A 22,154-nucleotide genomic window follows, 5' to 3' on the forward strand; every position below is an offset into this window, starting at 1 on the left:
GTAAAAAAATGAACTATTTCTTATGGCTTAATAGTTTATACACATATCATTCTCATCACTCTTGTTTTTTAATATGCTTTTGAATTGAGTTCCCGTAGAAACATATTTTGTGGTGTTTTATAATCACAATGGTGTTTTTTAATCATAGATATTAGAGTCAATGATGAAGACCTTCAAGATATTGAAAATTTGCTTGGAATGGTGGTACACAATGAGAATGAAGCATATAAATTGTACAATGATTATGCCATACGAATTGGGTTTAGTGTTCGAAAAAAAAAAAACTTAGATATTCAAAAGATGGTAAAAGACAACAAGAGTACATGTGTTCAAAAGAAGGATTTCCCTGAGATAGTGACCATTTGGATGATAAGAAGTTCAAAAAATTACAAACTAGGACTAGTTGTGAAGCTAGTATCAAGTTTACAGTAACAAATAGTGAGTGGAAGGTTACTCACTTCAATTCTAATAATAATCACGAGCTTGTAAAACCAGAAAAAAGACCGTTTCTAAGGTCAAATAAAAAAATAACTGATGCTCAAGCTCCTCCTTTGGATAAGAAAATCTTACAAGCTCAAGAGTTACATAGTTACAAGTTTTTCACAATACATGAGAGAAAATATCATCCTAAACTAATCCTGCCTCAGCGAAGTAATTTTCCCAATTTGCAGAAGCATTCACTAATCTAGCATCTTCAGATTCACCATCTAAATATCTGATACCAACATTTCTACTCTACCAAACAGTGCAAAGCAACCTAGAAACCTGTAAAGATTTTGTTCCAGCCAAATGACCCCCTCTCTTAAACAAAGCAACAAACACTTCTCCTACGCACTCTTGAACTAGTGCACCAACACCACCATCTATATATCCAATAATAGGTATACCTGAGAGAAACTCAAATTAAAATTTCAAATTAGAGCTCTAATTTTGCGCTATGTGTCCTAAATTATTTATTCTTAAAAATTTTTATTTCTTAATTTTAGAATCAAATATGGGACCACATCATAAATATTCATCCAAGTGAGTTATTAAGTACAAAAACCAAAGAGTCTAGAATAAAAAATAAAAAAAAGGTGCTTCACAATAATTAAAAAAAAATGGACAATTTACATTTTATACCTAATTATATCCTTACAAAATTTTTTAAAGAGTTAACAAAATATAAAAATGACTATCAATAATATTTAAATTATATATATATTAATATTATATTGGGCATCTTATTGCATATCTTTAAGTGTATCTATGCATATGCATGGGGTTACAAGCTAATTTTCATAACTAAGGCTAAGAATAGCGACATACATATGAGTTCACAACATGCAGGTTCGATTTTAGTGTTCGAAATTCACAACATATGGGTTCTATTTCAGTGATACCCATCAACCTATTTCACATTGAATTCATGTTTTCAATCTTCAAAGAAAGACAACTATTTGAATAACAATTGTACCAACAAGTCCAATTTCATACTTCACATTAAAGTTTCTAGTGAGTTTGCTTCTTTAGCTCCTGGAAGTCTGAAAAAAAAAAAAAATCAAATCAAATCAAATCAAAGGCAACATTTAAATAATTTATAAAAAAAAGCTAACTGTGGGGCCAGAGAACTTGGCAACCCTAGCCCACTTTGTGCTGGGCCCAAGGCCCGCGCCAAGGAGAGAAAAATGTCCGAGGACATACCATGAAAATCCAAATGGCCTAGAGATGTTGCTGAGGACAATTCTATCCTCGGCATTCCAGAATCCAATAGGAAAGAACGGCACGCCATCAAAGGCAGCCTCCCAGAGCATTTCCAGAAAAAAGAATGAGTACAGTAGGACGCACACGGGGGTATAGTGTAGGAGCAGTTCAAGGAAAAGTTGTCACCTCCGCATTTAATGCGCCCAACTAACGTCCTAGCCGCATTAATGATGAAAGGACTCCTGAATAGTGCGGCCTTGGTTGCCGCAACTCATAAAGGGTTTGAGAAGGTGGCTGATGGGACGAGCACTCGAGTAATGGCCTACACAATCAACAGATGGAGGGTCAAGATCGACTGGAAAGAAATATATAATGAGAGAGACCCTCCAAGAATAGGGGATCGCGGAAAAGGGGTAGGAAGAGAGAAAAAGGAGAAAACTGCAGCAGTCTGCATGGTCTTGAAAACGACGGTAACCTAGTACTGAAAGTGAAAGAAGAAGAATACCAAGCTCCTTGGACGAAACACCCGGGGACAACATTTCATGCTCGAACCCATTTCCTTATTGGTCTGTCCACACCTAACCATGTTCAGTCATTGCGGTTCAAACTAACACCTAGTTCTTAAGCCCACTCTCTAAAATTCATTGTATTGGGCTAGTTGGGCTTAAGACCTTTCGTCCAACAGAAGGAGCGCTCAAACCCACACCCTACGCTAACGAATAAAAAATCTTGACAATAAAAAAGAAAATTTTTGCATTTTACCTTTGTCTCATTGTGGCAATCATTTTTAAGATCGAAGTGGGCATTGGTGCCATCTCAAACTCTCAGATTTTCGACAAAGAACTTGAAACCCATCTCTCCCCTAAAATCCTCACTACCAATTAGATAGCAAAACCTATCGATAGATTGGTCTCATCGAACGATACCTCACAACGGTGAAGGTTACGGTGTTTTTAACTCCGTTGTTTCGTAGACATACTTCTTGGGTTTCAATCTATGAGAGAGAGGATTTTGTAAGTTTGTGTTTTGGGAGATAAACAGAGGAGGGAGAGAGAGAGGGAGTTAATTTTGAGATGAGCAAGTTTTGAAATTTGAAATTTATTGGTTAAATTAATCCAAACTAGAGTTAAGTTTGTATTTATGATGTGGTTAATGCTAACATCAGCTAGTTGTCCAAATGGCAGATCACCATTAGTTGGGAGGACCACATCAGCACATCCACATGGTCCTCCATTGTGGCTAATAATTTCTCTTAGAGGACAGCAAAGCAAAATGGAAAGTTGAAGTTTGAAATCAATCTAATAAGACTTTAAACTTTAAAGGACATCAGACAAAAGACCAGTGGATACAAAACAGAGAGGAGGAGGAGAAGAAGAAGAAGGCTGAATTTATTCAAGCAAACAAAGACAAGTGACATGGTGGCAACCTGAGCTGGATGGGTTTCATTCAACTTGAGGTCAAGTCTTTTTTTTTTTTTTTTTTTTTTTAAAAAAAAACCAAATTTGGTACCGGTTGAAATTGACCAAAATTTGCCGAAATGGCTGGAATTTGACTCGAGGTGGAATGGATGGTATTACTGTACTGAATTGTATGCCAGTAGGAGATATTCTAGCCGTTCCAGCCAGAACGAAATGGAATCAATAACATTGGGTTGAATCATTGATTAGGCAACTATCGATTGTGATCTTGACATTCTCAATTTCTCATGTGACACCAAATGCCAATCTTCTATGAGAAAGGTAGAGTGGCTGAATCACATAAATTGAAAGAGATGGTGGAGGTGTTGGGTGTTCATGTTTGAATGAAGTTCCACATTGACTAATGATGAGAAGGATGAGTGGTTAATATAATATAATTGAGCACATACAACAAGTGTGTTTTTATATGTTGTATTAACTACTGAAGGAGTCTCCCTAAGGTGTTTATCTCCCTAACAAGTGGTATCAGAGCCTATGGTGTTATGGGTCAAGGTTCATTTCTCAATTAGAGTGGGAACGAGTGTGTGCACTTGGAGCCCTTTTGTCTCAGTTGGAACAGGGACGACATATTGCACCAGGCAAACCCATAAAGACTTCACAAACGATGTTGGAAAAAGGTCCAACAAAGAAGTATTATTTCCAATGGTCTAGACAATGATGATGTGCGAGATTTCCATGGGGAATAAAAGACGAGCGGGATTGATACATGGAGGCTGAAACATGATGCACTAGTGAAGGAAAAAGCCTATTAGGTAAAAGGGAGTGAGTAGGACTTGTTTAGGACCCGCGAAGAGATCTTGAAGCCCACAAAGAGGCAGAGAGTCATACGTGAGAAGGAGATTGTACGGTGTACACCTGTGAATTAAGTACCACATTGAATAATAATGAGAAGAATAAGTAATTAATATAACATAATTGAGCACATACCCATTTAGTAAAGGACATATGATTCAGTTCTTTGAAGATCAGTTTTGTTCACGCTGTTACTGCAATGAAGGCAGTGAGTAAACCCACATGGAGGAGGAAGGTCAATGCTTATAAGTTATAAGAGGTGGGGTTTTTTTGAGGAAGAAATTAATGTTGCATTCGAAAAGAGCTCCAATTGTGTTGTCGCATAGGAGGATAAGATTGTGTGGGAGATGGATCTTCTATTCAATAAGCTGGGTTTGAAGGCTTGGCGAGTGGAAGAGGTGGGCAAAGAGAGCTAAGAAAGCTCCAGAAAATGACAAGTTGTAGAAAAACTGAAAAAGAGAAAGGCAACTGAGAGAGAGTGAGAGAGAAATATCTAGTGATAGAGAAATATTGAGAGATCAAATGGGAGAGAATGGGAAGGGAGCCAGACTGTTTTGAAATTGAGAATTGTACACTTTTACAATGGAGTTTAAGTCCCTAATAACTAGTTTGGACCAATTGATTGGGCATGTTCAAAGGAAATTTTGGATTAATTTTAAGTTAGTGTTTTGTTAACGGGTTATTTGGCACAAATTAAGGGATTTTGGACTTCCTATTGTTGTTTTCAAAATTTTCCCATCCGTAATGTAATTGAGGATCTCAGTTGAAGATACATGGCTTTCGTTTTGGGAAATTAGTGTTCGTTGATCATAATTTCAAATAGCTTTTAATTAATGGGCAAAACTTAGATACAATACCTTAGGTTCCCTACTTAAAATTGACATCTATCCAATTTAACATCTCAAGCAAACATCGTTAAAACTTTTTTTTTTTTTTCCTTTCTTCCTTCTTTTTCCTATACTACAGACGACTTCTCTTCCAAACTTAAAACCTTTCTCCCTCATTTTCTCAGTAACCAAACAGGAAAGATCAAAAAATAAAAGCCAAATCTACTGGGTTTCAAACCAAAAAAGGGACCCATTTTAGCTATACCCAAAACTTCCACACTCTTAACATCAACAAAGCCATTGTCACAGCCTCTTTCATTATTTTGTCCATAGAGAGAGAGAGAGAGAGAGAGAGAGAGAGAGAGAGAGAGAGAGAGAGAGAGAGAGAGAGAGAGAGAGAGAGAGAGAGAGAGAGAGAGAGAGAGAGAGAGAGAGAGAGAATCATAGATTAGAAAAGAAGAAAGGAAGCAGATAAGAAAGGAAGCAGATACACACACCGAGAGATAAAGAAAGAATCATAGATCAGAAAAGAAGAAAGGAAACAGATACACACACACTGGGAGAGAAAGAAAGAATCATAGATCAGAAAGAACCGTAGATCAGGAAAGAAAGAATCATAGATCAGAAAAGAAGAAAGGAAACACACACACACACACACTGAGAGAGAGATATGAGATATTCTTCTTATTTTTTTTATTTTTTTTTTGGGTTTGGGGTTTCGAAGAGAAGGGTCATGGGTGGTTTGGAAGAGAAAGATTTTCCAAGAAAACCGGACTCAAAGAAAGAACCAAAGGCAGAAGTAAAAAGCAAAACAAAAAGAAATGTTGCTGGCGTTACTTATCTCCAACTCTATGGGCAACATTCTTGTCGAACGGTACCCTCTTTTTTAGCTCTTCCCCATTATTTTTCTTTTCTTCAAGTAGCTTCTTTGATTATTTTCCTTTTCTTCAAACTCATTTTATTTTTTGATCTTTCCTGTTTGGTTACTAAGAAAATGAGGGAGAAAGGTTTTGGATTTGGAAGAGAAGCCGTCTGTAGTATGTACTGGAAAAAGATGGAAGAAGGGAAAAAAAAAAAATAGTTTTAATGCCGTTTGCTTGAGATGTTAAATTGGACTGATGTCAAAATTTTAAATAGGGAACCTAAGGTACTGTATCTAAGTTTTTCTCTTAATTAATAAAAGGACTTTCCTATATTGGGAATTTTGTATAATTTGTTAGAGTACAATTGTGATGGGCAATCGCACTATTGCATGTGCAATAACTTCCCATTTGATTGATGGTATTGTTTCACAGGAGTAATTCTTAGGTACTTCCGAATTACGGTGAATGGTACTCCCTTATCTCACAATTATGATAGCATCCACTTATTAAATTCATAATAGGGTCTATCATAAATGTGAGAGGTGAGACCACCATTTCACTATACTTCGAAACTACCTAAGTATTTTCTGTTTCACAGACCTGTGATTTGTTTTTGTAGAGATTTATTAATTAAAACGGTATTTTGGAAGAAGGCGTGACTCATGGAATTGGTATATTCACTCCTAACAAGTATTTCTCTTCTCAAGGGTATGTTTTTGCCTATGAATGCTCTTGGACATTCATTTGGACAACATACTTTAAAAACACAATTTTCTCTCTCTAAGGGCTCATGAGTTAAGTCCCACGTTCTTCTATCAAAAAAAAAAAAAAAAAGTCCCTACGTTCATGATTCCCACCCTGATGGAACTGCTATCTACATTAAGGACGAGAATACTCGGCCTTAAATTTCCAAGATCTATGGAGATTAATGTCTTTTTTATTGGTTAAAATGGATGTCCTCCAAATATAATTGATATATTATGGAATTTGTTTTAATTGTAATTTGAGAATGATTTGAAAATATATTGATTAATTTTTTTTTCTTTCAATTATTGAAGATGTTGGACATGAGCTGCCTTGAAGATCTTTTGAAGAATTGAAGACGGGACAGTTTCGCTAAAGCAAAAGACAATTTCACTGATCTCATAAAACGAAAAAGGTTGACAGAGCAAGAGCATCATATAGAAATCTTGTCTTTTCTCCGTTGAGCAAAAAAGAAAATTCCTTGGGATTTACCCAGTCATTTCAACACAAAAGGGAGGAGTGGATAGGTTGTCGTTTTTTATAAACAGGATAGGTTGTTGTTGATGATGTCAGTTTGGGTTTTTTTAATGTATTTTGTGCTTAATATATGCAATGGCTTTGGTTGTGGTGATTATTCTTGTAGTTGTGTTATTGTATTGTTTCTTTGGAGAAGTTCATGGCTGTTTTTAGTGACAGGGCCCAAAAAAATTTTCTAGGGGAAACTGTGGGTGAACTGGGCCTAGTGAACCAAACTGATTGCCGAGGCAAAGCCCAACACGAAGCCCTAGGCCCATTGGGTAGTGTGGGCCCAATACACAATAAAGGGGTACCCTTCGGGCTTCATCACATCGGGCCTGATCATTGACCGAGTACTGAGAATTGGTGCGAACCTTCTCGAGGCATTCTTTAGAAGGAGGGGGTCTGAACTGATCGCAAAGGAGGTCTGTATGCAATTCCTAAGAGGTTGGTAACCGAGAGCTCATAATTCTGAAAGGAATCCACTCCCAAGCACTATTCGGCGTCCGGAACAAGTTCCAAGAGAATCTTCTGAATTCATGAGGATCCCTTGGGATTCTAGGAGATATGGGAATATGTGAGTGAGTGGGAATAAAAATGATGGCCACTCCACTCACGGAGGGCTATGAAAGGAGGTCTAAACAAATGGTTGAGAGGTTGGAAAAAATAGGGAGAGAGGATATAAGAAGAAAAGAACTTAAAAGGACTACTGGGAATCAGGGAGAAGGAGGGAAGAGGGTGAGAGGTGAGAGCTTGACAAAGGTTGACCAGATCAAGGTTGGAGCCCCATTAATAGGATTGAGAAAAACCCACAAATAAATAAGTTGAGGGCCCAAATACTAGCATAAAACAGCAGTATTCGGTGCCCACACAAACTATATAGAACAAAATTTTAAGTTATAAAAAAAATTATGACTTATATATATACACACGTACAAGCATATAATAATAATAATAATAATAATCATAACAAAAAATTAATTTAAGGTTTTTTTTTTTGGCTGAGAATTTAATTCCTTGAACCACAAACAGATGGTTATACATGATTGTTTAAAGAAAAAAGTAAAAGAACCATACGTGATTATCAATACTAAATATATAATATAAAATAGTAAAGTATTATAAAAGTGCATTGAAAATTGGAAACCACATACTTTTTTTTTATATACCCAAGAGACCACGTTCATTTACTCGGTTGTATTTTTTAACCACAAAACAGATAGCACCATATCACTATTGTTCATGCAAAACAAGCTGTAAACCACAAAGTATTTATTGAGTTAGACAGTTAGTCAATTGTCAAAACTCAAAAGTAAGAACTCTCAGGCTACAAACTCATCTCAAACACAAACAGCGAGAGAGAGAGAGAGACCACTGGAAGCTACGGTTCAGGTGGCGAGTCGTGGTGGCGAATGACTGGGTCAGGGTGGATGCATTGCATGGTTGTAGCGTGACAGCGTAAGGAATTTTTTTCTAATTAGATTTGGGTTTTTTACTAAACCACAAAGATATTATTTTCTTTATCTCTATATATTAGGATTTGGAAAATTAGTAACTATTTTTTTGACTTTCAAAAATATAATTAATTTAATTAATATATCCTTATTCATAAAACATAATAAATGAGGTTAAAACCATAAATAGATAAAAATTAAAAACAAAAAACCTACTTGGTAAAAGCTCCCCACTAAATAATAGATAGATACAAGCTCCTACCCAACTTATCACCAAAAAAAAAAAAAAACCCTACTCCATGCTCTATAAAAAAAAACTACCCTATGGGGGTTCCTATAAAAAACTACCCCACGGATTCCTAAAAAAAAACTACCCACGCCACATCAAAAATAAAATAAAACTACATATATTGTGAATTAGTAACCCTATGAGACTATGATCTTTTGTGATGTGTGAACTATATGAAAGATGTTATAAAAAAATTGGTTATAAATGGCAAATTATGACATTGAACAAAAAATTAAAATTATAGGCCCAAATGAATTTCAAGAACAAGCAGTAGTTATTTTTTCCTCAAAATCCTAGTGGAGGTCAGTACGCTTTTATGCAGGTAATTACATGAATATTTGTAATAACTAGTCGCTAACTCGTACAATACACGGGATAATTAAATAAAAATTAAAAATATTTAGCTTGCTTGAAGGTAATATGACTTGAAAATGAATGGAAATAAATAATTTTGTTCAAATTAAAGGTTCACACATTTCATCTAAAAGTTATCAACTAAAACAAATGAGTTAATACACGAAAGATACATTTGTATAAAGGAATTTACATGTGTTGGAAAGGCTTGCAAGTGCATGCTTGGAAAGGTTCTCAAATTGCTAAAGGAACATAATAATATTGAAATTTCTTGATAGATTCTCCAAAGACAACTACAACAAAAAAATGAAAAAAAAAAAAAAAAAAAAAAAAAAAAAAAAAAAAGAAGAAGAAGAAGAAGAAGAAGAAGACTCATTTCACATGTCTTAATATTTTCAATCTTTTCATGATATATTTGAAATGACAAAATTTAGCTACAAAATTGGTTGTAGTCTGAGGTTGAGGCTATACAACCTTACTCAATAAAATAAATATTACTATATATTTTGAAAATCTACATGTTTTTTATATTCTTAATACACATGCCAAATTTTGTGTTAATCAGATATTATTTACTATATAATTTATAAACTTATATTTTATGCATAATTTTAAACTACAAAAACTTACAATTTATTGATGACATAGCAATTGATCTTTAATTTTCCAAAAAAATTGGAAGCATGGAGGATATAAGAAGAAGATGTAATCCAATGGTGAATTTGTCAAAATTTACCTTTAATAAAAAGATATTGAGTAAGGTTATAACCTAAACTCAAAAGTAAGAACTTTCAGGTTACAACCAATTTTGTAGTTAAATTTTGTCCTATTTGAAAATAAGAATCCAAATGTTTAAACGTTCCTCCTTTTTTGTTTAGACAACACTTTAATAGTACAAATACACAATATATACAACTTTTAACTACAATACTTGAAAAAACTTAAAGCAAAAACCTAATGCAACAAATATACAATTTCATAGAGGCAATAACACAAAAATAATACATATAAATTTTCATAATTTGAGAAGAGTAGGTGTTTTCCATCACATAAACACAAGTTGTACATTTCTTGTGAAAACACTCAATGTCATATCTATCATTGTGACGGCCACCCTCAACTATATAGATTTTCGTCCATTTGCATCCATTGTGCCATTGTTTTGTCATTGTAGCAGCCATCATCAATAGTTTAACACCTATATATATATATATATATATATATATAGTGAAACTAATAATAACCAATTAATAAAAAAAATAAAACAGCTATATAAAGATGCTTGAATCCCAAACATACTAACTAAAAATCCACAATTATTCATAATTTGATTCCTACAATTTCTCAGTAACCAAACAAAGATCATTATTATTATATAATAAAAAATAAAAAAATAAAAACCAAAGGAATGACACAAAAAGAGAGAGGTGGGATGGAATTTAAACTTGAACATATTGGTTGGGCTACATTTTTTATGTTAATTTAAAATTTCCAAGATTCCTTGAATTTCGGCCAAAATGGCAAAATACCCCTTTTGCTCAAAAGTTCCAGCAAAATGCCCCTATTCTGAAACTATCTAGCAAAATACCTCTATTTTGAAACTCGATTTTTCTAAAAATCGAATTTCAGTAAGGAACTCAAGTTCATGGAACTCAAGTTCTTTGAAAAATTGAATGGAACTCAAGTTCCATAGATTTTTTATTTTTTATTTTTTTTATAAAGTTTGATTGCTTATAACTTGATTTTCTATAAATCAAGTTTTACATTAAAACTCAATTTTTAGAAAATTGAGTTTCAAAACAGGGGCATATCGATAGATAGTTTCAGAACATGGACATTTTGCTGGAACTCTTGGGCGAAAGGGATATTTTGCCATTTTTGCCCTTGAATTTCATATAAAAAGTTGCTAGTCTCACATCAAGGAATTTAGAATTTTGAACATAATGTTGTAACAATGTACAGAAAAGAGAAATGATTTTTTGGCTACCCACAGAAAAGAGAAATGATGAGAATGAAAAAAGCCCCACCCTATATAATTAGCTAACATTACAATAACTCTATTGAACTTGGCTCGAATGAAATTGAATTTCCACTAATGAAATCCTGGCAACATAGTATAAACTATTAAAATAGCAACAACTAAAAGTCCATAGATTTGAAATTTGGAGTTAGAAGATTGCATAGCAAAGATCACTTGCTAAACATTTGTTTCGAAAACAATTTTGAATAAAAAACAATTTGACTTTCTTGGCTTTGTATACCTTCTAACAAAAATTTCTTCACCGTGTTTTCATCACTATCACTTTGTGTGTTATTACTTAAAAGAAAAACTTTTCTTTAACTTCTTGAAAGCAACTTAAGATTGGAAATATTAATGGAACCATAAATATAACTTACGAAAGAAATTTTAATTGACAAAAAAGAACAAAACTTTTGAAAGACAAAATTTTGGAGAAAGGTGATGATGGCTCAAGCTTAAGCATCATTCAAAAAAAAAAAAAAAAAAAAAAAAAACCATAATGAATATGTGGAAGGAGAGCATCTGATGTGGCTGCAGTCTTTTCTGTTTAAGGCAGTAATTCACAATGCGGCCGGCAGTGGTATTCCACCAAGATATGGCTGATGTGTTGGCTGTGGCAATGGCTGTGGATTGGGGATTCTCACAACGTGTGGCTGTGGCTGCAGCTGCTTGGCTAGGGTTTTCTTCTTACTAACTTGGAGAAGAGGAGTTATGTTTTATATAGGGATGAGAGGGGTGGATGAGTATTGATGTTTTATACAATTACAATGCAGAGTTCAAGCTCAAATCAACCTCAACCTAAATGTTGAAGATAACAATAATATTAATTAAGCCTTTTCTTTTATCAACACAAATATATAAATTAAAGTTAAAATCCATTTGATGAATTTTATAACTATTTAATTTCAAATTCTCAGCTATGCATGGCTTTATGAAAACGTATTTTATTTTGTATAGTTACCTATTTAATACAAAGAGCTCTTTTTATCAATATATATATATATATATATATATAATTTTATTTTAAATAAAATAATAAATGCTAATGTGGAAAATTGTAGAGAGGTCAACCAAAAGTCAAGGCTTTGGTTTTATATAGATACTAGTCACTAACCCGTGCAATGCACGGAAAAGCTATTGACTTTGGAAAAAAATTGAAGAAATATTTAACTTCTATACTTTTCCATAGTTTAGAAGTGTTGTCTAACATTGAACGTTATTGAGTTGCAAGTGCATAGTTATCGAAACCTACAAAGTAATTTACAATTCTTTAATTAATAAAGAAAAACTCTCAATAGTTATATATACACACACTCAAAACTAATATAAATTGTAAATATATAAATAAAGACCATGATATAAGGAAGACATACCAAGTTTCAAATTTGAGTAGCAATATGACTTTCTTGTAGTAATAACAATATAAACAATTCAAAACATGGAACAATATCAAAATTATAATACCTAATTCCATTATCTTTTATGTTGAATCCAAACAAATAATTAATTGAAATTAATCCAAACAAATAATTAATCAACCAAAAATCATAGTTTTTAATAAGAAAACCAAAAATCACATGAACCTAAATAAAAAGCACTTAAGGTGAAGAATTAAGATCAACCTACTGAGACGCAAATACCAACAACCCCAAAACTTAAAACTTCAAAATTTATAGAATCCCCAAATTCTACTTCAAAACCAAACCAAATTCAACAAATTTATATATAACATACCAAATAAAAATTTATCGTTCTCTAGGTTGGAAGACATAGGTTGCAGTTTTGATTTTTCTCCAAAAAAATAGAGATGATTTTATCTGCCATATACAATAAAAATAAATAAATAATTAGTAGAAATTTCAACCCAAAAACCAAACCCACGAAAATAATGTCATTATAAATATGGAGATTAACCCAAATACTCAAAAGAAAATCAATTCTAAACATAACAAAATAATAAGATAGAAAGCAAATCTTAGGCACATATGAAAGCAAATAAAAAAAATTTGAAATAAAAGATAAAATTCATTAATAACAATATAAAATTCTTTTTCTTAATCTAATGTGAATCTTTTTTTCTTTTTTTTTTGAGTCGTATCAAAATTTTTGTTTTTATATAGATTATCAATGTTTGAGTTTAAGTTTGACTTATTAGAGAGATAAAGTTTCACTCCTTGTTAGGTTTTGATTAAACAAAAATAATTTTGTTTTAAAAAAATAATAATGATGAGTTTGAGTTTAAGTTGGACTTGTTAGAGAGATAGAGTTTCACTCCATATTAAGTTTGGACTAAAAAAAAATAATTTTATTTAAATATTGTGCTGACGTAAAAAATTGTGAGAGTTTCAGAGGTTTTAGTTTTATATATATAGACTAGTTAAAGGCTTGTGCGTTGCACGGCTTTATCATAAACTTATATAATATATATTTTATTTGATAAACAACAACAAAATAAATAATTATTATAATAACAAATGAATAAATTGCATTAAAAATTATATTAAAAAAAAAAACAGAACGATACATATATGCAATTAACAATTTTTGGTTATTTCATAATTAACGTTTCAAACATGAAGAACTTTCGAATGGTCCATAATTTTAGCCAATTGCTGTGTCAAATTATAATCTTAGTCAATTTCTTATATATTTTCTCAACAATAAAACAAATGTTTTAATAATAAAAAATGAAATACAAAAAAATAAAAATAAAAGTATGCAACCCGTAACAATTCTCTAATAAAAAATTTAATGATTGATAACAAAAAAAAAAAGAAAAAGAAAAATTGTTATGAACAATTTATCATCAAATTTATATCAAGACATGCTTAATAATAAGCTAGAAAAAATTGTTCTCTAAATCAAAATTGAGAGGATGAAGCATATTTAATGATTCATTCTCAAACAATAATCATATAAATACAACTTAAGGAAATTAGATTAAACAAGAGACAAAAAATACATAAAACCTATTCAATTTGCTATTTTCTTTTTACGTGTAGTTATATAATTATAAGATGAGAAGATTAAAAAAATTATATTTTCTGCTTTTTTTTTTAATTAAGATTTTTTTTATCAATTTATATATTATAATAAGAAAAAAAAACAGATGAAGAATTTGGATGGTAATCAAATTAAGATTTTTATCAACTTAAAAATTGTAGAAGAAAAATATAAGAACAAAAAATATATATCTATTTATCAACATAGAAATTATCAGAGAAGAAAAATTATATCTTTGTTTTAAAAAAATCTAAAAAAATTTCTACACATGTAGTATCAGTTATGTTGTTGATTTTTTTTAATAAAGGATTCGATGAAAATTTTGGATTGTAATCAAATTAATATAAAATTTTGATTATAATCAAATTAATATTTTTATCAACTTAAAAATTATAAAAGAAGAAAAATCATATTCATTTTTTCTTAAATTTTTTTTTTTTTTTAAATTCTGCATTTTGGCGAAATCACTTGACACAACCTCGATTTCTAAGTTCAATAACAATTTTCAAAAGCTACAAGCCCCACCCCCTCTTATCTATTATTAGTGGAAATAATGGATAGGAGACAAATTGGCAGAAAAAGCAAGTTTAAATAACCTGCCAAGCCGCCTAAAGAGAATATACCGTCCTGCATTACCCTTTCTGCCTTTCCTTCCATGATACAGATTGAGGTACAGACTACAGAGTAAACAATTAAAAGAGCTGCCATTTGATTCCTACAGTGCTAAGAAGAGCAATGGAAGGGTGCATCCACTAATCAAGTTTTCAGTTCAAAATTCGTCACTTGGTAAGTCAAAATATTGTTCAAATTCTGATCCTTTGTTTAAACTCTTTGTGCTCCTCTAAACAATATGCTAACGCCCCTGATTTTTCCCAAAAGTGCTGAATTTTCGATATAAATTCCTTTCACAATTGAGAGTTGACTAAGTCTTGACAGAAACTATTGAGCTTATTGTTAGAATTTTGGCCAGTTTTGAGTTTATTCATTGACAAAATTGGACTTTTCTTCCAATGAAATTAGGACAGTAAAGAAATTGATGCTTCAATCAAGTAGCTGTGAGTTGTGATTTTTTTCTTTTCTCGAGAAATAGTAGTTGGAACTTGATACCTTTAACTAAAATTGGTTTGAATTTGATTAATTTAAGATTTGACTGCTGATACTAAGGTTAGGCCATTTTGGGGTTTCAATGTTTTCTTGTGAAATTGAGGGTTCTAATATGGAGTTCAAGTCCTTAATCACTGGTTTGGAACAATAATTTGCAAGGTGAAAGTAAATTTTGTATTAATTTCAAGTTAATCTGTTGTTAACGGCTTATTTTCCCTAAATTAAGTGATTTTTAGACTTACAAGTGTTTTCTCAAATTATGCAATTCCTTGGAACTCTCACTTGAAGATATATCATATATGGCTGGGAAACTGGTGTCTGATGATGATGCCAATTTCAAATGTCACTTTTAATTAAATAGGATTTTTTCTTTTCCATAATAGGCCTTAAATTTCTAATATTTGGATACATATGGAAATTAATGTCTTTTTCTTTTAATCTCATATCATGGGATTTGTTTTGATTGTAATTTGAGAATGATTAGGAATTCTGTTGATTAAGGGTTATATATATAATCGTTACAATAAGAGGGGAGGAAATTTGAAATCTATACCATTGAGGCTTAAGACTTTTGAACTATTGATCAAGTTTTATAATGGACAGAAAGCTACAGTTTGCACTGCACAAAGCTTGAGGCTAATGAGCGTAGTTGTCTCCAACCAAAAATGATTTGAATAGGATGAGAGACCTCATGCTAAGTTATAACAAAATTTTGTCTAAATTGCAAATATACCCCTAAAGTTTTGGGATATTTGGATTTTACACTCTAAAGTTTTAGAATTTGAATTTTACCTCCTAAAGTTTAAGGGAGTTTGGATTTTATATCTTGAAGTTTTAGAATTTGGATTTTATACCATGAAATTTTAAAGTTTGGATTTTATCCCCCAAAATTTCAAGGTCTTTGGATTTTATCCAAAATTCAGAAATTTCAAGGTTTAAAATTTAAACTCCTCTAAACTTTAAGCAATTATTGTCTATTTTGCACGAGTATTTACGTGGGATTCAATTTAAATTGATGTCTTTTTTAAAAAAAGTGAGGTAAACCACACTTGATTTCATATGTCCTTAATTCCTTTAAAATGTACTATAAAGTTATATTATATCCATGCACTTTACATGTCATTTCCCCCTAAAATAAGTTATAGATATTCACATGCTCTTTAGTTTAACAACGTGTTTTCAGTTTTTAAACAACATTACACGTATTTCTACACATTTTTTCACCCATACATATTTTCAAAAAATACAAACAACGTTACTAAAACAACATTACCAAACGGCCCTTATAATTTCAAAAACCAAATTCTAAATTCTTTAGTTCTCTTAAATAGTGAAATTTAAGAATAGTGAAATTTAGAATTAATTTCAAAATAGCATATCTTCTTAGAATCTTGGTAACTAAACAGTCAGTACTAGCCACGAGTTAATCTGCAAAAAGAGAGGGAAAAAAGAAAGAAAAAAGTAGCATCTCTTCTACTCACAGCAACCCTTTTTCATTCTCTTTTCGGTTTCTTTTCTCATTTTCCACCTCCTTTTAGCTGACCATTTTTCATTAAAATTTGTTTTCGTAGTCACCCATAGCCATGACTTCTGGCACGTTTGTGATCCCAGTCATTAAAGAAGTTGGGTTGTGCCTATGGCATTCTGGGTCCAAGCGTTTAGTCCACATTCGCGATCTGAAAGAAAATCTCAATTCCTTGGGAGTTACTATGGAGCAACTCAAGCAAATATATGAAGATGTGCAGCAAAGGGTCCAAACTGGAGTTATTACTACTCGCGAAGCGTACCAGCGAAGTGGCTGGCTGGTTTGATGAGGTACAGAAACTGAAAGAAGATGTGAGCAAAACTCTCCGAGATGGTGACGAACAAGAGCAGAACAAGTGTCTCATAGGTTATTGTCCCAAAAACTGTTGGCGAAGCTATAAGTTAGGAAAGAGAGTAAGAAAAATGCTGGATGAAGTAGAAAAGCTGAAGAATAATGGTCGATTCGACGTTGTGGTTGCAAAGCTATGAAGCACGGGTGCGTTTTGGGACTTGGGTGCGGGTGTGGGTACGGGTGCGGGACTCGGCAATTTTTGAAAAAGGTGGGTGCGGGTGCGGCGGGACTCGGCGATTAAAAAATTATTAAAAATATTTTTAATATATTACTAAGCATGCTTTTTTATATAATAATAATAGAAAACTCATATAATAATAATAATAATAATAATAGTATAGAAATAATAAGAATAAAATAAATAGATAATAATAAGTAAAAAAAAAAAGTAGGAGGCTCTCACGTGTATCTTTCCATTAAAAAAGAAAAAAAAAAGAAAAAAAAAAAAGAAGATGTGGCTCTCACATTTGGTCAGAGAGGCACAAAAAACAAAGAAGTGTTTTTGTACTTATCAAAAAGAGAAACAGTAGTTACAAAACACTTCCAAAGAAAAAAAAAAAAAAAAAAAAAAAAACAGAGAACAACTCAAAAGATGATGCGAAGAAGAACACGAAGAAGTAAATCAGTCCACCGGCAACAGTAGCGTATCAATATCCAGTCCAGTCCAGAAGGTTTTTTTTTTTTTTTTTTTTCCTTACCGGCCGATTTCCTTTTTTCGGCCGAAACACGCCGATATTATGCCAATACGATCCGATTCGGCCCCAATCGACGCGAATCCGTCCGGTTCGGCACGAATCGGCGTGCGTCGGAGCCGAATCGGCGCGAGTTTGCGCCGATTTGAGCCGCGTCGGCGCGAGTCGGGAAATCCACGTGGCACGACGCGGCACAGACGCACGATCTGCGGCGTCCCTCTCGCGTCGCCGCGTCCCGCCACGTCCGTGCATCCCAGTTGCAAAGATGCATAATTCCGTTAACAAGAAGCCTATGGATGAGACCGTGGGTTTAGATTCCATGCTTCAAAAGGTCTGGAGATGCATTGAAGACAAGAGTCTGAGAGTCATTGGTTTATATGGAATCGGAGGAGTCGAAAAGACTACCCTCCTTCACAAAATAAACAATCTGTTCTTGAGCCTAAGCCATGATTTTGTTGAAGTTATTTTGGTTTCTGTATCAAAACAACCAGACCTGAAAAAAATTTAGAAAACTATTTTCCAAAAATTGGGTCAATCTGAAAGCTTTAGATGGGGTTCTACACTCTCTGTAGATTCTACAGAGGATATTGCCTTTAAAATATACTGTAGGCTAGTAAAGAGAAAGTTTTTGTTATTGTTAGATGATATATGGGAACGGCTTGATCTCAACCTTGTAGGAATTCCTCTTCCAAATGATAAGAATGAGTCCAAAGTAATATTTACAACCCGATCAGAGGACGTTTGTGGCCTCATGGGAGCTCAGCAAAATATCAAGATAGAGTGTTTAACACAAGAAGAAGCCTTACGTTTGTTTCGGATGAAGGTAGGTGAAAACACTTTAAATTCTAATCCACGTATACCGAAGCTTGCAAAAGTTATGGCTGCAGAATGCAAAGGCTTGCCGCTAGCTCTGGTCACTGTTGGGCATGCAATGGCTACTAGGAAGGATCCAGAAGACTGGGAGTCTGAAATAGCCACATTGAGGAACACTCCTTCAGAGTTTCCAGGCATGGATTCTGTTCTGCTTCCTTTGAAGTTTAGTTTCGAAAAACTGGAGAATGCTACCCTTAAGTCTTGTTTCTTGTATTGTTGTCTATTCCCTGATGGATAAAACATCAGGAAAGAAGAACTCATTGAATATTGGAGACAAGAAAGGTTTCTAGATAAATATGACCGTGACAGAGAATATATAATCAAAAGTTTGAAGCATGTATGTTTACTAGAGAGTGCTGAATCAGAAGAGTTAATTAGGATGCACGGTTTGGTTCGTGACATGGCCTGGTGGGAATGTAAAGACAAGGTTGCAATATTCATCAAAAGAGATGCTGAGTCAGATGAAGAACGCGGATTAAGAATATGGAATGGAGTAGAAAGGTTGTCTTTGTGGGATTATAGTATAGATGATGTCCTCATAAATTCTTCTCCGTCATGCATAGAACAATTCTGCGAAAATGTCACGGAGTTACCAAATCTCCGTACTATGATTTGTAAGGTTCCAATGTTAACAACATTTCCAGCTGGGTTCTTCCCTTCGATGTCTGCTTTGGCACTCTTGGATTTGTCAAATAGTTTTCTCTTACGTGAGTTACCCCCGGAGATTGGTAAATTAATCAACTTGGAATATCTTAATGTCTCTCAATCCGCTATCATAACATTGCCGATTGACCTTGGACAATTGGAAAAATTAAGGTGCTTGATATTAAATCAAACAAAAATTGGGGGAATACCAGCGGGATTGATATCAAGACTTCCGTTCTTGGAAATATTTAGTTGGTTCGGTCCTTATAATGAATATCCTGATTTCCTCCATTATTGCTATGACCCATAGTTGTTAAGAGTATTTGGATGGCTTACAACACTTGAGTGAAATCTGCATTGCCATTACTAACAAAGATTTCGTCGAAAAATTAGTGGGATCGCAGAAGTTACAACGGTGCATAAGAAAACTCTTCCTCTACTCATGCAATGATGTGACCATCCTCGAAGTATCACCCTTATTGCTAAGAAGAATGAAGCATCTTGAATTATGTAATTGTGAAAAGTTAGAAGAAGTGAAAATTCCCCCTAAATTTTTATTCCCCCTAATTCCTCAATTTTTACTCCTTTGTAAGGTGGTTATTCAAGGTTGTCACTCCTTGTCAGATGCTGGGATGCACGGACGCGACTCCGGACCTAGCGTACTTGCGTCCAACGCGGCAGGACGCGGCGACGCGGGAGGGACGCCGCAGACTGCGCGTCCATGCCGCGTCGTGCCACGTGGATTTCCTGACTCGCGCCGACGCAGCTCAAATCGGCGCCGACTCGCGCTGATTTGGCTCCGACGCACGCCAATTCGTGCCGAACCGGACGGATTCACACCGATTGGGGCCGAATCGGATCGTATCGGTGTGTTTCGACTAGAAAAAGGAAATCGGCCGGTAAGGAAAAAAAAAAAAAAAAAAAAAAAAACCTTCTGGACTGGACTGGATATTGATACTCTACTATTGCCGGTGGACTGATTTGCTTCTTCGTGTTCTTCTTCGCATCATCTTCTAAGTTGATCTCTGTTTTTTTTTTTTTTTTTTTCTTTGGAAGTGTTCTGTAACTACTGTTTCTCTTTTTGATAAGTACAAAAACACTTCTTTGTTTTTTGTGCCTCTCTGACCAAACGTGAGAGCCACACCTTCTTTTTTTTCTTTTTTTTTTTTTCTTTTTTTTTTTTAATGGAAAGCTACACGTGAGAGCCTCCTACTTTTTTTGTTTTTTTTTTACTTATTATTATCTATTTATTTTATTCTTATTATTTCTATACTATTATTATTATTATTATTATTATTATTATATGAGTTTTCTATTATTATTATATAAAAAAGCATGCTTAGTAATATATTAAAAATATTTTTAATAATTTTTTAATCGTCGAGTCCCGCCACACCCGCACCCACCTTTTTCAAAAATTGCCGAGTTCCACACCCGTACCCGCACCCGCACCCGAGTCCCAAAACGCACCCGTGCTTCATAGGTCAGATGTGATGTGGCTCATTTATGCTCCAATCCTTCAAACTCTTGAATTACGTAACTGTATAAAATTACGTGAGTGTCTAACAGGAGACGAAACAAATAGAGGAACAATATTCTCAAGTCTTACGGTTCTACGTTTGGTTAAGTTGCCACACCTACTTAGAATATGCCCGCGTGTCTTGCCCTTTCCTTCGCTCAGAAATATTGAGGTAGTGGGATGTCGTAATTTAGAAGAGCTGCCATTTGATTACAACAGCGCAAAGAAGAGTCTAATTCACGGAGATGAAAGGTGGTGGAATAGGTTGCATTGGAAGGATGAAGCAGTTAAGCAAGTTTTTAGTTCAAAATTCGTCCATCATGCCTGGTAAGTCACTAAGAGCTTCAAATTCAGCTCCTTAGCTTAAATTGGTTGTGCTCTTCTAGTTCTAAACCATATGCTGTCAGCTCAAAATTGTTTGTGAAATTAGGGTTTATGAATTGACAATTTGGTATTTTCTTAAAATTAAATGATCTGTTTTAATCAAATTGATGCTTCATCTAAGTAGTTGAGACTTGAGATTTGTCACTAATATCAGTATTGATTTTGGAATGATTTTGATTAGTTTAAGATTGGTGATTGTTGCTACTAATTAAGGTTATGCCATTTTGGGGTTTTCATTGTTTCAATGCTTTTCTTATGAAATTGAGGATGAAGTTTAAGTAAGTCCCTAATTACTGGTTGGGACCATTAATAATAATTGGACCAGGCGAAGGAAACTTGGGATTGATTCAACTTCGGACATACCATTGTTGTTTTTTTCAAATTGTGCCATACATACATGTCCCTTAGGGCCACCTAGGCGGTGAATTATTTAATGTTCAATGAACTTGAAGAACATGCCTTAAGTTTGGAATTTCTAAATTCCATCTATCACACTATTGATTCAATAATTTTTTTGTGTCATCCATATATAGTAATTGAGGCCCTCAATTGAAGATGTGACTCTTTTTTTCTTTAATTATTTTTTTTAATTCAATAGTTAAAACAATGAAAAATGAAAGAAAATGATACCTTTTTATCCCAATTTCAAATATCAAATTTAATAAAAATAGTTATGTAATTATATGAAAATAAAGGTTGTTATTTTATTTTTATTTTTTTTTGGGTATAAAATGGATCCTTACATATGGATTTACCTTTGTTGTTTAATGGGATTTATTTTAAGTGTAATTCGAGAATGAGTTGTTTTTTGTTAGATATTTATTTTAAGTGGATTTCCCATATTTTATATGTATGCCCACATTATATATATATATATATATTTATATATATATATATATAAACAAGTTTTTTGTTTTTTGTTTTTTTTTTGAACTTATTAATAACTAGTAGATATCCCGCACAATGCATTTTAATAAATTTTATAAGAAAATATTTATGAAACATTGATTTCATGAATTCTATTATTATTAGTTATAA

The 22,154-nt window shown here is 33.2% G+C and overlaps 1 protein-coding gene across 1 annotated transcript; it reads left to right on the plus strand.

The window, feature by feature from the left end:
* The first annotated feature begins 17,960 nt into the window (after window positions 1-17,960).
* Window positions 17,961-20,005, plus strand: LOC126727996 (disease resistance protein SUMM2-like). Its single transcript, XM_050433886.1, has 4 exons — window positions 17,961-18,066; window positions 18,268-18,730; window positions 18,815-19,384; window positions 19,807-20,005. Exons 1-4 carry the CDS (start codon window positions 17,961-17,963, stop codon window positions 20,003-20,005), a joined length of 1,338 nt encoding a protein of 445 aa, XP_050289843.1.
* Window positions 20,006-22,154: the final 2,149 nt, after the last annotated feature.

The sequence above is a fragment of the Quercus robur genome, chromosome 5 (genome assembly GCF_932294415.1).
Source record: "Quercus robur chromosome 5, dhQueRobu3.1, whole genome shotgun sequence".
NCBI classification, from domain to species: domain Eukaryota; kingdom Viridiplantae; phylum Streptophyta; class Magnoliopsida; order Fagales; family Fagaceae; genus Quercus; species Quercus robur.

Coding starts and splice junctions, on each gene's coding strand:
- LOC126727996 (XM_050433886.1), top strand. CDS start 17,961: ATGCATAATTCCGTTAACAAGAAGCCTATGGATGAGACCGTGGGTTTA. Junction 18,731..18,814: donor TCTGTTCTGCTTCCTTTGAA/GTTTAGTTTCGA, acceptor ATAAAACATCAG/GAAAGAAGAACTCATTGAAT. Junction 19,385..19,806: donor GGACAATTGGAAAAATTAAG/GTGCTTGATATT, acceptor CTCCTTTGTAAG/GTGGTTATTCAAGGTTGTCA.